The 17092-nt window shown below is 38.1% G+C and overlaps 1 protein-coding gene across 6 annotated transcripts in view; it reads right to left on the reverse strand.

Annotated features, from left to right (window-relative positions):
• RTTN (rotatin) overlaps window positions 1-17092 on the reverse strand; it is a 161401-nt gene that overhangs the window by 84504 nt on the left and 59805 nt on the right. For all 6 annotated transcript variants that reach the window (XM_060614068.3, XM_060614067.3, XM_060614069.3 and 3 more), the window contains 6 exons: window positions 16877-16973; window positions 15761-15829; window positions 12968-13156; window positions 11609-11848; window positions 10267-10411; window positions 841-995 (listed from right to left, as the gene is read on the reverse strand). In XM_060614068.3, the coding sequence (XP_060470051.3) occupies window positions 841-995; window positions 10267-10411; window positions 11609-11848; window positions 12968-13156; window positions 15761-15829; window positions 16877-16973 (895 nt within the window). The remainder of the gene's footprint in view (window positions 1-840; window positions 996-10266; window positions 10412-11608; window positions 11849-12967; window positions 13157-15760; window positions 15830-16876; window positions 16974-17092) is intronic.

Below are 17092 nucleotides of genomic sequence, written 5' to 3' on the forward strand. Positions count from 1 at the left end.
TGTTCAAAGCTGCATTATTCACAATAATCAAAGGTAGAAACAACTCAAATGTCCACCACCAGATGAATGGATAAACAAAATGTGGTCTATCTGTACATGGACTACTGTTCAGTCATAGGAAGCAATGAGCACTGATATGTGCTAGAATATGGATGGACCTCGAAAGCGTGATGCGAAATCAGACACAAAAGATCATATATGTCTGATTCCATTCATATAAAATGTACAGAATAAGTAAATTCCCAGAGAGACAAAAATTAGTGGTTGGTTGCCACAGGCTTGGGTAAAGGTACAAAGTTTCTAATGAAAAGAAAGAATTAAATGGTGACAGTTGAACAACATTGTACACATACCAAAACGATTCAATTGTATACTTTAAAATGGTTAAGATAGTAAATTTTATCTAATTAAAAAAATTTTAAGTCAGAATTATAGACACACATTGGAAAATCATCTATGTAGTTAAAAAAAAGTCATAAAGTCACAGAAATGGGTATGATTGCTCAGATACATGTATAGAGAATTAAGAGAGGACCAAGAGACAGTAAAATACTGTCTGTGTATGTGTGTGTGTGTATGTGTGTGTGTGTGTGTGTGTGTGAGAGAGAGAGAGAGAGAGAGAGAGAGAGAGAGAGAGAGTGTGTGTGTGTGTGTGTGTGAAATTATAACCAGGCTATACAAGAGACTTCATTGAAATGAAAACAAACAGACCACAACTGATTACTACTGAAGTCTTGCTTCCTCAATTTGAAACAAGTAAACAAGTAAGACTCTTTGGAAATCAAAACGAAACTAGTTTCTACATGAATGTCCCCGAACCTTCAACAACACAAATGGTACCTGTCAGTAACTGCCATGAAACTGAGCAGCAAGGTATTGAAAAGAGCAATCAGTTCTTTCTGCACTTGTTGCCTGACAGCAGTCCGGATGTCATCTGTTTCCTCTCGTGCCTGTGACTCCGTCAGAACCAGCAGGTCTAACAGTGGGTTTGGACTCTAAACAATAATATTAAAAAAATATGTTTACTCTCTAATTGAGCTGTATGTTGTTCCTATAAAGATTTTTGTTGCAAATCACATTCTGGATTACCTAAGAGTTATATTACCTAACCTGTAGGTACGGGTCTCTAGTGCATTAGTAGAGATGCTCTAAACTCAAAAGGTGCTTCATATGTTATCTCAACAGAAGAACAGCACATCTATTACAGAAAACTGAGGAAAATATAAAGACGCACAATGAGAAAAACAAAAACCCCATGATCACACTTCACAGAGGTAGCTGCTATGAGTAGACTGGTGTATACTATCCTCATTGTGGGAGAATAAACATAAACAGAATTCTAATTCTGTATTTTTAACAAAACTGAGACCAAGTGAAAAAATCCGCTATAGTAACCCCTTTTTAAACATAATGTTGGGGAACCTGGGGCGCTCAATCTGTTAAGCATCTGACTTCGGCTCAGGTCATGATCTCGCGGTTCGTGGGTTTGAGCCCCAAGTCAGGACAGCTCAGAGCCCAGAGCCTGCTTTGGATTCTGTGTCTCCCTCTCTCTGTGCCCCTCCCCCACTCATACTCTGTCTCTCAAAAATAAATGAACATTAAAAAAATAATTAAAAAACAGGGGCACCTTGGTGGCTCAGTTGGGTAAGCTTCCGACTTCAGCTCAGGTCATGATCTCACAGTTTGTGAGTTCAAGCCCCACATCAGGCTCTGTGCTGACAGCTCAGAGCCTGGAGCCTGCTTCAGAGTCTGTGTCTCCCTCTCTATGTGCCCTCTCCCCCTCGTGCTCTGGCTCTCTCAAAAATAAATGTTTAAATTTTTTTAAACAAAAATAAAAAAATAATAAACATAATGTTATCAGTATTTCTTCAAACACAGTATTTTAATATCTGATTATTTTTCAATCATAAGGATTTCCACACCAACTACTAAATCATCAGTGATTTTTAATTTTAATTTTTAATTAATTTTTAATTTGTCATCTTTGCCGATTTGATAGGCTGACAAATAAAACTAGTATTATTTAAATTTTTTGTTTCCCAACTTTGAAAAAAATGTAACTAAAGAAATGTAACAGGATTAGTTTTAATAATACTAAGAATAGAAAATGTTACATTAACCAACAGCATTAAAGACAGCTGGAATAGTTATTAATCAAAGAAAACAAGATTCCTCCATTTAATTTTTTGATTAAGCTAGAAGATGGGCATTTTCTTATTTTACAGATGGGCAAACAGGTTTATAAAGAGGTTATGTAACTTGTCCAAAGTCATACAAATGAACAAAGCAAGGATTCAACCTGAGAATCATCTAACTTCAAATATGGTTAATATCCTGTCCCCTGTATTACATCACATCAATACTGCATATTACAACATAAAAGAAGAGATAAAATCTAGAGTTAGGCGTCTAACTCTAGATTGCAGCTAAGGTCATGATCTCACGGTCGTGGGATCAAGCCCTACGTCGAGGTCCACACTGAGCTTGGGATTCTCTCTGTCTCCTTCTCTCTCTGCCCCTCCCCAGCTCATGCTCTCTCTCTCAAAATAAATAAACATTTTTTTTAAAAATAATATACCTGTGGGACTTTAGAAAGTATTGGTAACAGATGTTTTCTTTTAGCTTACTTTACTATGTTCCATACCTAAAGAGCATTTTGTCTTTTCATCTTTTCCTTTCATCCTGAACAAAAAGTGCCTCATTTGGATCAAATAAAATTACATAAAACATAACTATAACTTCTACATTTTATATAGGAATAAAACAACCAAGATACACATTTAGTAAGTCATAAAAATAAATATATATACTATAGTATTCTTAGCTCCAAATAACCAAAGGCTGAATTACACCCACCTTTCCTCCAACTCTGATAAATACTGACAAGATGAACAAACCTGGGTTTTGTTTTGTTTTTTTTTTGACACAGTAAATTTTAATTTCCATAATATCAAAGTGTTTTTTTATTTTATTTTTTTAATATGAAATTTATTGTCAAACTGGTTTCCATACAACACCCAGGGCTCATCCCAAAAGGTGCCCTTCTCAATGCCCATCACCCACCCTCCCCTCCCTCCCACCCCCATCAACCCTCAGTTTATTCTCAGTTTTTAACAGTCTCTTATGGTTTGGCTCCCTCCCTCTCTGACTTTTTTTTTTGCCCCTTCTCCTCCCTCATGGTCTTCCGTTAACTTTCTCAGGATCCACATAAGAGTGAAAACATATGGTATCTGTCTTTCTCTGTATGGCTTATTTCACTTAGCATAACACTCTCCAGTTCCATCCACATTGCTACAAAAGGCCAGATTTCATTCTTTCTCATTGCCAAGTAGTATTCCATTGTGTATACAAACCACAATTTCTTTATCCATTCATCAGTTGATGGACATTTAGCCTCTTTCCATAATTTGGCTATTGTTGAAAGTGCTGCTATAAACATTGGGGTACAAGTGCCCCTATGCATTAGCACTCCTGTATCCCTTGGGTAAATTCCTAGCAGTGCTATTGCTGGGTCATAGGGTAGATCTATTTTTAATTTTTTGAGGAACCTCCACACTGTTTTCCAGAGCAGCTGCATCAGCTTGCATTCCCACCAACAGTGCAAGAGGGTTCCCGTTTCTACGCATCCTCTCCAGCATCTATAGTCTCCTGATTTGTTCATTTTAGCCACTCTGACTGGCGTGAGGTGGTATCTCAATGTGGTTTTGATTTGTATTTCCCTGACGAGGAGTGACGTTGAGCATCTTTCCATGTGCTGGTTGGCCATCTGGATGTCTTCTTTAGAGAAGTGTCTATTCATGTTTTCTGCCCATTTCTTCACTGGCTTATTTGTTTTTCGGGTGTGGAGTTTGGTGAGCTCTTTATAGATTTTGGATACTAGCCCTCTGTCTGATATATATTTGCAAATATCTTTTCCCATTCCACTGGTTGCCTTTTAGTGTTGTTGACTGTTTCCTTTGCAGTGCAGAAGCTTTTTATCTTCATGAGGTCCCAATAGTTCATTTTTGCTTTTAATTCCCTTGCCTTTGGGGATGTGTCACGTAGGAAATTGCTGCGGCTGAGGTCAGAGAGGTTTTTTCCTGCTTTCTCCTCTAGGGTTTTGATGGTTTCCTGTCTCACGTTCAGGTCCTTCATCCTTTTGGAGTTTATTTTTGTGAATGGTATAAGAAAGTGGTCTAGTTTCATCCTTCTGCATGTTGCTGTCCAGTTCTTCCAGCACCATTTGTTAAAGAGACTGTCTTTTTTCCATTGGATATTCTTTCCTGCTTTGTCAAAGATTAGTTGGCCATACATTTGTGAGTCCAGTTCTGGAGTCTCTATTCTATTCCATTGGTCTATGTGTCTGTTTTTGTGCCAATACCATGCTGTCTTGGTGATTACAGCTTTGTAGTAGAGGCTAAAGTCGGGGATTGTGATGCCTCCCACTTTGGTCTTCTTCAATATTACTTTGGCTATTCAGGGTCTTTTGTGGTTCCATACAAATTTTAGGATTGTTTGTTCTAGCTCGGAGAAGAATGCTGGTGCAATTTTGATTGGGATTGCATTGAATGTGTAGATAGCTTTGGGTAGTATTGCCATTTTAATAATATTTATTCTTCCAATCCATCAGCATGGAATGTTTTTCCATTTCCTTGTATCTTCTTTAATTTCCTTCAAAAGGTTTCTATAGTTTTCAGCCTACAGATCTTTTACATCTTTGGTTAGGTTTATTCCTAGGTATTTTATGCTTCTTGGTGCAATTGTGAATGGGATCAGTTTCTTTATTTGTCTTTCTGTTGCTTCATTATTAGTGTATAAGAATGCAACTGATTTCCATACATTGATTTTGTATCCTACAACTTGGCTGAATCCATGTTATCAGTTCTAGCAGACTTTTGATGGAGTCTATCGGGTTTTCCATGAATAATATCATGTCATCTGCAAAAAGTGAAAGACTGACTTCATCTTTGCCAATTTTGATGCCTTTGATTCCCTTTTCTTGTCTGATTGCTGATGCTAGAACTTCCAACACTATGTTAAACAATAGCGGTGAGAGTGGACATCCCTGTCGTGTTCCTGATCTCAGGGGAAAAGCTCTCATTTTTGCCCCATTGAGGATGATAAAAGCTGGGGTTTTTTAAGTATTTTTTAAGTTTTTTATTCTTTTTAATGTTTATTTATTTTTGAGAGAGAGAGAGACAGAGTATGAACAGGGGAAGAGCAGAGACAGGGGGAGACACAGACTCCGAAGCAGGCTCCAGGCCCTGAGCTGTCAGCACAGAGCCCGATACAGGGCTTGGACTCACAACCACGAGATCATGACCTGAGCCGAAGTCGGACGCCCAAGCAACTGAGCCACTCAGGCACCCTATTATTTATTTATTTTTGAGAGAGAGAGAGAGAGAGAGAGACAGACAGACAGACAGACAGACAGACAAACAGAGGACAAGTGGGGAAGGGGCAGAAAGAGAGGGAGATAAAGGATCTGAAGCAGGCTCCAGGCTCTGAACAGTCACCACAGAGCCCGACGTGGGGCTCAAACTCAAGAACCGTGAGATGGTGACCTGAGCTGAAGTCAGGCACTCAACTGACTGAGCCATCCCACATGCCCCAACAAGCTGTTTTTAATGCAAATTCCATCTTGGTAAAATATAATTTTACTATCAGGAATTATTAATCCTGATATACAAATAAAAATTAAGTAGAAACTACTGACTAGTAGGTTAATATATTGTACAGGATGCATAAAGGATGTTAAAACTAAGGTTCTTCCCTAAAACCTCAATCTGTTAATAATTTGTTTCTGCTTGTAATTGCCGAGACTTTTTCCCTTTAGAACACATCTTTGATTTACATGTTAATATTAAGATTCAGTAAACCTCAGCAACATCACTTCTAAAATATAGGATGAATCACCATTTTTCATGTACAATAAAGAGAAGTCTCTACTGATGCCTACTGATCTCAAGTGCTTAATCACACCTGAAGGTTTTGTCTTTAGACATCAGTGTTCAATCCTAATTTTAAACCAGCTACGTGGGTCATAACTTTGTCACTGTGACCTCCAAAAAGCAACGATTTCTACAAGGATGGTTCATTTTCTTTACCGCTCATCACATCCACTTTACCGTCCATCAGCAGCCTACAACAATGGGACGTGCAATGTCTTCCATGAAGTCTGAGCGCACATGAGCCTGTGAAAGTTAGCCAACAAAGACAGCCATATGCTGTGTAGCACTGATAGCTTCCCCGCTAAAGAATTATGGCTCCACTTTTATGAACTTCCATCAAAAAAATTCATTCTGCTCTCTCTCTCTCTAAAAATAAACTTTCAAAAAATATAAATTTAATTACTCAGCGATCAAAAAGAATGAAATCTTGTGATTTGCAACAATTGGATGGAACTAGAGTGTATTATGCTAAGCAAAATAAGTCAGAGAAAGACAAGTATCATATGATTTCACTCATATGTGGAATTTAAGAAACAAAACAGATGAACATAGGGGAAGGGAAGCAAAAGTAAGATGAAAACAGAGGGCGCCAAACCGTAAGAGACTCTTAATTACAGAGAACAAACTGAGGGCTGCTGGAGGGGAGGTGGGTCGGTGGATGGGCTAAATGGATGACGGGCATTGAGGACACTTGTTGGGATGAGCACTGGGTGTTAGATGTAAGTGATGAATCACTAAATTATATTCCTAAAACCATTCTTACACTATCTGTTAACTAACTTGGATTTAAATTCAAAAAAGAAATGCCTTCTGAAAAGAAAGGTATTCAAACTCAGCACTTCTAGGTTATTTTATACATTAACCAAATTATCATTACATTAAAATGTAAATTAGTAATGTCATAAATTCCTAAAGTGCCTAAAATGTTTGTAATAAATAAATATTCTGATAAAACACACAGACGATTTTTCACAAGAGAAAGGTTCTCAATCGTCCTCAGTCAATTAGCTGATTTTCTTTATCCTTCCTGTTCACATCCTTCTGCCTGATCAAGTCCTCAAGTATTCTGCCTGATGTTACCAATTTCTGCCACTGCTTTTGCATACCTCTTCATGTTATGTCCATACATTCAAAACAATTCCTTTGGAAATGCTATTTTACTCACCTTAAATCATCTCTCACTTACTTTACCCACTTTAAATGAAAAACTTTAAAAGGCATTTGACTTTCCATTTTCAGGCTTCTCTTATTCTGAACATTCATCTTTACATAACACTTAATAATTTAATCCCTGTAGCATGACAGAGAGCAAGCTGTCTTGATAGTGGATGCTTAAGTCCATTTTGCTCACACTTTGCTTACTTATTTTTGACACAGCACAAGTGGGGGAGGGGCAGAGAGAGAGGGAGACACAGAATCCGAAGCAGGTTCCAGGCTCTGAGCTGTCGGCACAGAGCCCGATGCAGGGCTTGAACCCACGAACCATGAGATCATGACCTGAGCCCCAAAGTCAGCCACTTCACCAACAAGCCACCCAGGTACCCCTAAATATTAAGTTTTAACTCTCTAGTTACAGTTAATTTAGTAAATATATTTTAATAGGCATAGTGATTTTTTCCACTGTACATACCATGTACACAGTCTAGTAAACAAACATTAATTACTGCACAGAGTTTCAGGAAAAGACGCTAAACCCAAGCCCACCATAACTACCATTTTCACAACCCAAAGCAATCCTAACTCCCAGAGTATAAGAACTTCAACCTAAGGAGGAGACTGTTTTAGAAGTTATTCTTCTTTTAAAAAGTGTAAAAAGATTATGAAGTTATAAAAAATGTATAGATCAAAAATCAATTTATAAAAAACCTTAGAGGAAAAGCTTCATAGAGATTCTTCTAATAATATTTTAATATCCAATCTCTAAAATATTTAAGCATGCCTAAAAGCTGAAAGAGGAACTATAATGACATAAGGTTTTACTGTTTTGCTTTATTAAAAATGGTCATAAAATAACTGCCTCCAAATACTTTAATATTTTTAACAATTAAACGATTAAAGAATATAAAAGTACAGTAAATATGGTACTCTGAAATCATCCTCGAGAACACAACAGGAGAGCAAAATTTGTAAGTCTATGTTCTCTGAGAGTTCAATCATATTATTAAGGTTCACTTATCAATTAAGCACTTTAAGATGATGGAATTAGTCCGTCATCTCTCATTTGTATTAGAAATATTTTTCTGTTTATCATGTCTTGTTAACTGTGTTTAAAGTATTTCTTGCCATTCATACAGAAGCCAACAAAACTAATGCCTTCCCACTGGACAACTGTTCTGTCATAAGTTACACAAATTGAAAATAAAGGTAATCTGAAAGAAAAAATGGCCAAACAAAAATACTAAAAATAAAGTTTATTAAAGAAAACTTTGGGGGCGCCTGGGTGGCGCAGTCGGTTAAGCGTCCGACTTCAGCCAGGTCACGATCTCGCGGTCCGTGAGTTCGAGCCCCGCGTCAGGCTCTGGGCTGATGGCTCGGAGCCTGGAGCCTGTTTCCGATTCTGTGTCTCCCTCTCTCTCTGCCCCTCCCCCGTTCATGCTCTGTCTCTCTCTGCCCCAAAAATAAATAAAAAAAAAAAAAGTTGAAAAAAAAAATTAAAAAAAAAAAAAAAAAAAGAAAACTTTGTGGGGCACCTGGGTGGCTTAGTTGGTTGAGCATCCAACTCTTGATTTCAGTTCGGGTCATGATCTCACAGTTTGTGGGATGGAGCCCTGCATGGGACTCTGGGTTGACAGTGCAGAGCCTGCTTAGGATTCTCTCTCTCATTCTCTCTCTGCCCCTACCCTGCTCATGCTCACTCACTCTTTCTCTCTCTTAAAATAAATAAACATTTTTATTGTTTTTTTTTTTATGTTTATTTATTTCTGAGACAGAGAGAGACAGAGCATGAGTGGGAGAGGGGCAGAAAGAGAGGGAGATACAGAATCAGAAGCAGGCTCCAGGCTCTGAGCTGTCAGCATAGAGCCCGACGCAGGGCTCAAACTCACAAACCGTGAGATCATGACCTGAGCTGAAGTTGGTCGCTCCACCGACTGAGCCACCCAGGTGCCCCTAAGTAAACATTTTTAAAATTAAAAAAAAAAAAACTTGCAATAATTTTAAAATGTAGTTCTTCAGATAACACAGGTATATCTAAGAACACAATACAAAATCCCATCAAAGAGTCATGTACATATAGAACCTTGTTTATGATATTTTGGACTTATTTTATGTTCCTACCTGATCTACCCCTTTCATCTCCTAGCTTTTGTTAGTTATTTCTGCTTTTCATCTTTTATAATATTTAAATAGCACTCCATAACCATAATTTCCACATTTAGTCACAGTCCTACAGGTGTGTGTGTGTGTGTGTGTGTGTGTGTGTGTGAGAGAGAGAGAGAGAGAGAGAGAGAGAGCGAGCGAGCGTCAGTGCCCTCTCCACCAATGGCCCCGTTACCACTCTAAGCTGCTACCATCCCTCCTCTGGGTTAGTGTCAGCCTCCCAGCTTCCATCATGCCACCTACGGTTCTGGAGACAGCTGCTACTACGATCTTCTCAAATTTAAATCACATCATGTTACTCTTCCACTCAAAATCCACCACCAGCTTCCTTGCTCATTTAGGTTAAGCTCCTCAGCCTACAAAGCTCTATTTGAGCTTGAGTCTGAATATCCTTCTGATCTCATCTCCTACCACCATTCTTCATTCATCCTGTTGCAGCCACACTGACCTCTGGTTGCCTTTCAAACATGGCCCTGACAACTAAGTGCCTTTGCATTTCTTTTCCTCTCTTGCCAGAATGCTCTTCCCTGAGATACCTATAGGGCTGACTGTGACAGTTAACTCAGTGCTCTGGCCAAATGTTAGTCAGAGGGGGAGCCTTCTCTGACCGTCGGATCTAATGGAGCATCTCCACTCCTGCCTACCTCTGCCCTCTTATCCTATTTTATTTTTCCTCACTTACTTATCCTATTTATGCTTCCTCACTTACTGTTGCCCTCTGCAGAATATCTTTGTTTTCTGTCCACTCTACTAGAATGTGTTCCATGAGGACAGGGTTTCTGTCTTATTCACTGCCATGTCATTTTTATGCAGTCATATTTACAGATTTCCTTCTTTATAAGTTCGAAATTATGTCTCTTCTTGGAGAAAATCTTCTCTACTCCAAAGTTTTAAGGAAATACTTTACTAAAAACATGGGCTATAAAAGAAAATCACACTTTTTGGTTACATAGCATTACTAATTTTTACAAATAAATCATTTGTGAAACCTAAAATTCAATTCCTTAAAAACACTTACATGCCTAAGAAGTAATTCTAGAAGCCAGTTTAGAAGTTCTACTGATGAGTTTTTCCTTTGTTCCTTCAATAACTTATTTAAAAAATGTATGATGTCTATTAGCAGTTTCTCATCTTCAGTGCAAGCAGGAAGCACTTGTAGAAACCTACAAGACAAGCAGACAATTTTCATGGTTTCTAGCTCTTTACAGTAAGTGGTGTGCTGACAAATACTTAACAACCAGGTAAGGGATGGGATGATTTGCTGTGTTCGCCAATTCCCAGAGTGGAAGTCTTCCCCGTGGCTGAACGCAAGCCACCAACACATCACACCTTTGTGGAGAGACGCACACCAGCACACCAGCACACGGCATTTCCACAGCACAGATACAACAGACAGGAACAACTGCATGAACACAAGTGTCAGCAAAAGGTTGCAAAATAATCAGGAAGTGATGACATCACCTCCACTCTTCTTATAATACATTTAACTGTAAATTTATACAATTTCATTTTTAAGAATGGCTGTGTTTTAACAACTAACTTACAAGAATCCTGAAATTCAGCTGCCAGCTCTCTCACAGAGGTACTGGCTGATCCCAGCACCCCACTGGAAAAGGCGAATTAGACCTCTGAATTGTGAGAGATACATTTCGAGTTCACATGTCGGAAATTCATTTAACCTTGCATTTTGCAAATGGCACATGTTATGTTTAATAGAAAGTTATACATCTGAGACTAAATCCACAAGAAGATTAAAATGTAAAACTGCTGGCAATGGCTGCTTGTCAGTCTTATTGTTTCAAGTACAGCCATCTGCTACCAGTTAAACATGTTAAATTTATAAGCTAGAGCCTTCCCAATAACTACTAAAGGATCTCCACATGGCAATCAACTTCATGAAATTCAGAGTAAAAAGAAAAATGAGGTAATTTTCTTAAGAACAAAACAAAAGCAAAACAAAACAAAACAGCCCACGGCAGGTGTCCCAAACCTATTAATCAATTGCCGATGTCTCGGCTCTTTTACAATGTGAACAGAACAGACATTCACTTTGTTCATCCAGGTCTATCCTAATCGTCTACTTTTGTAAGATGGCAAAATGTTCTATGATAGGACATAAAAACTGTGTTGTTTATTATTAGTTCCAAAAGGCAGTGATTCAGGAAATTTTTCTCTTTTGCTACTGTTAGACATTTATTACAGATAATAAAAATCACAGAGTCTTTCTTACAGAGAAAACATATCTCTAATGACAGTAACGAGAAGAATGTGTGCTCTTATCTTCAAAGATGTAGAGATAAACCCAAAAACAACTCATTCCTGGCCTTCAAAACTGGCGGCCTTGAGCTGTACGCACTGACCTGTTCAGTGTAGTGTGCCAGGCCAAGGACTTCAAGGTCAGCCCACAGGGGCCGGTGCCGCTCTTTAAAGACAATCTGTCATTCAGAAGATAAAAACTCATTCTCGTGATGGCAGCCCTCACTTCCCTGTGGGCTGCAGCCTCGACCACGGAATGGAGACAGTCCCTCAGGCCACTAGCTGTGTGCGTCACCTTCAGAGCAAGGGTATCCTCTGTGGATAGTTTCAACGTGTCTGAACACCTAAATAAACAGAAACAGAGGAAGAGCAACATAAGGCTATCTAAATAAAAGCTCACATTTATGTTTATTATAAACTCTCTCCAAAAAATTCCATATTATCTTCATTTTACTTTTAAGTTTTTTTTTTTTAACGTTTTATTTATTTCTGAGAGACACAGAGTGTGAGCAGAGAAAGAGCAGAGAGAGAGAGAGAGAGATGGAGACACAGAATCCAAAGCAAGCTCCAGGATCCAAGCTGTCAGAACAGAGCCTGACGCGGGGTTTGAACTCATGGACCGTGAGATCATGACCCGAGCCAAAGTCGGACACCTAACTGATGGAGACACCCAGGGGCCCCTATATTATCTTCATTTTAAAGGCTGACTCATGGCCAAAAGAAAATCTGATATATATCTGTCAATATTAGAGTTTTACACTAGCATCCTGTTTCTATTGACATTTTCCTGCTTACAGAAATATAATTTTCATGCAAATAAGAAAGTCCTGACAGATCAGAATATCAGGATATTCAAAGTAATCTTCATCACAATAATGGTAACAACATTTATACATATACATACTGAACTTTTACTCTAAACCAGAGGACTTTTCCTAGTGACTTAATGTCCATTAATTAACCAAACTTTCTATAATCTCTGAAACAGCACAGAGCACGTACTTTTTAAATTTCCTTGTGTGATGGTTTTTAAAAAGTAATGAACACATGTAATCTTTAAAACAGAGTAAAAATTAAAATCTTCAGTGAAAAAGCAGAATCAGATGATAGTAAGTAAAAAAGCCACTTGCCCTAAAAGAAAAAGAAAACCTAACTAGTTACTTGTAATTAGTTCAATATGGGGATGCCTGGGGGTGGCTCAGTCAGTTAAGTGTCTGACTTCGGTTCAGGTCACGATCTCACAGTTCTTGAGTTCGAGTCCTGCGTCAGGCTCTATGCTGACAGCTCGGAGCCTGGAACCTGCTTAGGACTCTGTGTCTCCTTCTCTCCCTGCCCCTCCCTGGCTCGCACTCTGTATTTCTAGCTCGCTCTCTCTCGCTCTCTCTCAAAAATAAACAAACATTAAAAAATTTTTTTTATTTAATTAAATATGAATGCTTTTTCAACTAAATGTAACAGCTTACTCTTTGATTTTAGGTTCGGAATTCATTTGCTTCAAAAGATTTTCACTCCCATGATACCAGGACAAGTTCCAAGCTATTCTCAGCATGTCTGAGACCGGCTTCAAGGCCAAACAATCAGCAGATAACGGCAAAACTATGGAGTAAGGACTCACAGCATGGTGGCCAACTACATGCACTGGTAGATGATACCTAAAGAAAATGTATACAAACAGTTACAAACTTTGAAATTCTTAAACACTACTAACACAGGTGAGCTACAAATGCCGGCTCCCTCTATGTCTCCCAATAATACGGAGCTCACTCTCACGGCCCCTAGTTTGAACAGTGAGCATGCTGTCTATAGTATTCCAATTATTCTTTTGCCATCCTCTAAATTCCCAAAAACACATTCCAAAGTCTCTCCTGAAGACTTACCTGATTCTGTGTTGTATTAGAGTTGTTTGCAGAGATAACTAATGCCCTCTCAAGTCAAGGCCTGTGGCTACAGTGAGCCACACATAAAATGCTGCAGCTAGAACATGAGTGTCTACTTTATACCAAACGCTGTATATTATTTATCATTCGTTCAGCTACATGGCATGGCAGTGACACCCATTTTACAGATGATCAAAATGAGTTTTAAAGACGCTAAATGAATTGCCTTATGTTCACAGCAGTCACCGAATGACAAAAATCACAACTTAATATTTTCACTTGAGAACGTAGCTGTATCACCAATAAACCCAATCACTATGCGTCACCAAGAGGACCCAGAAATATTTCAGATATAAGAACAGACTCAATAGTAAGATCTCTTAAACCAGTCCAAGCTAATTTAACAGCATTTAACAGGACAGCAAGGACTAGCATGTTCAGATGTTAAAAAATAGTTTTCCTAAAATACATATACCAAACCCCTAATTCACAGAGTTGTGACTAACATTAGATAAATACAATTGGGTAAGATTTCTAAGGGGAACCTTTACTGTGCTTTTTCATTTCATACTTCTCAAAAAACAAGCTAAGAGTGAGTTCTACATACAAATGAGGCTGAATAATCTAAGAAAATATTTGTGAAAAATTGAAATTTTCCACAAAAGTAACCAAGATTCCTTAGACAAATGGCTAACACCAGGTCTGAGAGAGGGAAATGAAAGGTGATTCTTGGACATCTCTCTGTGCCAGAATGCAAGAAAACACTAACAGACTCATAGGGCCTGCTGGAAGGGCACAGAGCTCAATTGAAAGGACTTGCACCGAACAAAAAAAGGCAAGGCAATCGACCAATGGGGACTTCTTTAGTAAGTTAGAAAACAAACTGCAAATTAAGCCTAAAGAACACAGAAGGAAGAAAGGAATAAAAGGCACAAGTAATTAATGCATCACAACCAGTTTGAAAAACCACATCTACCAGAGGGGCAACACGTTTTAAAATAACAAAATTACTGTGAGTAAAGGCATAAGAAAACCCTTTCTTCTTCTCTATGGATGAATTTTATCTTGAGCTAAGATAACCAAATAGATATGGAATGTCAACAATATTACTAAGCTGCTTTTTTTGCTTATATTAAAAGTGATTCCCACACCTGGGCTGGGAAGTATGGGAATAAACTATGAATGCATAATGGGAAGCCAGACCTCTGAGCACCCCTGAGTGCTGTGGCTCTTGCAAGTGACACGCCTACGGCACACTTAACTAGACACCGAATCTCCTATTAGCACACAGGTCTTCTAAGCCAAGACAGGTCCCGGCAACGACACATGCAATCTCATTCAAAGCATGATCTACTGTAGCTCTCTGAGTTTGATGACTTAGCCAAATCTAAAGACCATAAAGAGTGGGTGATGTCTACAAACAAGGAATTTGACTCTTTTAAGAATATATCTAAAAGGAACTCTTGTGTACTATCCCAGGAAACATACATGTTTATAGGAGTGGATACAGAAACAAAAACCCAGAATCAATCCAAATGCCTTCTGACCGGAGAATGAATAAGTTGTGGCAAATTAACAGTAGAATATCATACAGCAGTGAAAGTGATCATACTATAGGTAATAATATCTACCAGGCTATGGAATGTTATTTTTAAATTAATCATAGTTTTATTAAGACATATTTACTTATCTTTAAAATACACAGATTTTCAGTCTATATATATAGCTTGATGAATTCTTCCATTTGTATTCATTTGTGTGGCCACCACTCAGAATAAAATACAGAACATTTCCATCCCTTTAGAAAGTCTCTTTGTTCCCTTTTCTTGTCAATTACTCTCTTTGCCCTCCTCTAAGAGGTAACTACCATTTTGGAAAAATTGGATCATGTCACAGAATTATTTTTTAATTTTCTTAGATGTGATCATGTATAATATAGTGGTTATGTAGAAGAATGCTCTTAATTTAAGGAGGTACATGGTGGAATAATTAGAAAGGAAGTAAAATTATGTCTGAAACTTATTTTCAAATGCATCAGAGGAAAAATTACATATAAATAAATAAACACACTGAGGGAGACAGAAAAGCAACTAAGCCTGTGTGTTAACAACTGCTGAATCTAGACTGGAGAGTGAGCACATTTGTTCACTGGATAGTCCTTTCAACCTCTCTGAACATCCGAACCACATCCAGATTTGGAGTGCTGGTGATGAGAACGTGTGTTTACTGAACTCTCCAAAGCACCACTGTAAGGGAACATTAAAACACTACAAATCATGTGATTTAAATACCAGATGAAAACTGTGACAACTTATAGATTTTGGTTTCCCTTTCTGTAACATTTTACCTTCAAAAAAATTAAAAAAATAAATCACTTACCTTCTAAAAACTGAAACAGGCAAACTGAAGACTGGTGGTGAAGAAGGTTTATCAGAAGGATTAATAGACCTAGTTCATTAAAAACATACACACACACACACACACACACAAAAGGAAAGAAACAACTGAGTAAACCATGGTTTCATCTGACAAATATAATTTGCTCCTTGACTGAAACTCCAATCAAGAGTTGCAATTGGTTCTATCATTTGTATAGTTAGTACATGTTTGCTACCACCTGGATTTGCTTCTGAAGAGTAAATGATGCTTTTCTTCAGGAAGTCATACAATAAATGATTCATGTAACGTGGGCACTGCACTGGCAGGTCAATCTGAGCCCCTCCCACTTGATCCTGCTCAAGGTCAGTGCTAATCAGATATATTATCATCTTAACATCTTCCCAAAAGCTTTTTAATAAAATACTAAAGAAAAAACACATAAAATTGAAAGTATACACTAAAAAAGGTATTGGCAAAAATCACTGCAGTAGTTTTTAAATTTTATGCTCAGTAGTTAAAAAATAAGAGTTCAGGGGACTTTTTGAGCCAATGGGCTTTTTTTGTTGTTGTTGTTGTTGTTGTTTTAAATATATGAAATTTACTGTCAAATTGGTTTCCATACAACACCCAGTGCTCATCCCAAAAGATGCCCTCTTCGATACCCATCACCCACCCTCCCCTCCCTCCCACCCCCTATCAGCCCTCAGTTTGTTCTCATTTTTTAAGAGTCCCTTATGCTTGAGCCAATGGGCTTTTTGATACTGCTTGCTCAAACCAAAATGGGAAGCATAAGCTTCATAATTCAGAAATTTCCATGCATTGCTATGACTGCATCAGAAACTTTAAAATTGAGTAAAAAACTTTTAGGGCGCCTGCGTGGCTCAGTCCGTTAAGCGTCCGACTTTGGCTAAGGTCATGATCTCACAGTTCGTGAGTTCGAGCCCCGCGTCGGGCTCTGTGCTGACGGTTCAGAGCCTGGAGCCTGCCTTGGATTCTGTGTCTCCCTCTCTCTGCCCCTCCCTGCTCACGCTCTGTCTCTCTCTCAAAAATAAATAAACATTTTAAATAAAATTTTTAAAAAAGAGTAAAAAAACTTTTAAAATTCTTGTAGCTCACCACATATCCATTCTTGATACTTCATCAAATAAGAGAAGACAAAATAATGCTCCGACTTCAGTCACAACAGTACGATCTTCATGAAATATCAGGGAAACTAAAAATAAAGATGCATTAACTTCATGAAATATTTTTACCTCTAGAAAAATGAACTTCAAATTTAAAATATCTTAACTCAAAGGGAAGAGATGTCATTCTGAGAAACGCAACATTAAC

The sequence above is a fragment of the Panthera onca genome, chromosome D3 (assembly GCF_046562875.1).
Source record: "Panthera onca isolate mPanOnc1 chromosome D3, mPanOnc1 haplotype 2, whole genome shotgun sequence".
Classification (NCBI taxonomy): domain Eukaryota; kingdom Metazoa; phylum Chordata; class Mammalia; order Carnivora; family Felidae; genus Panthera; species Panthera onca.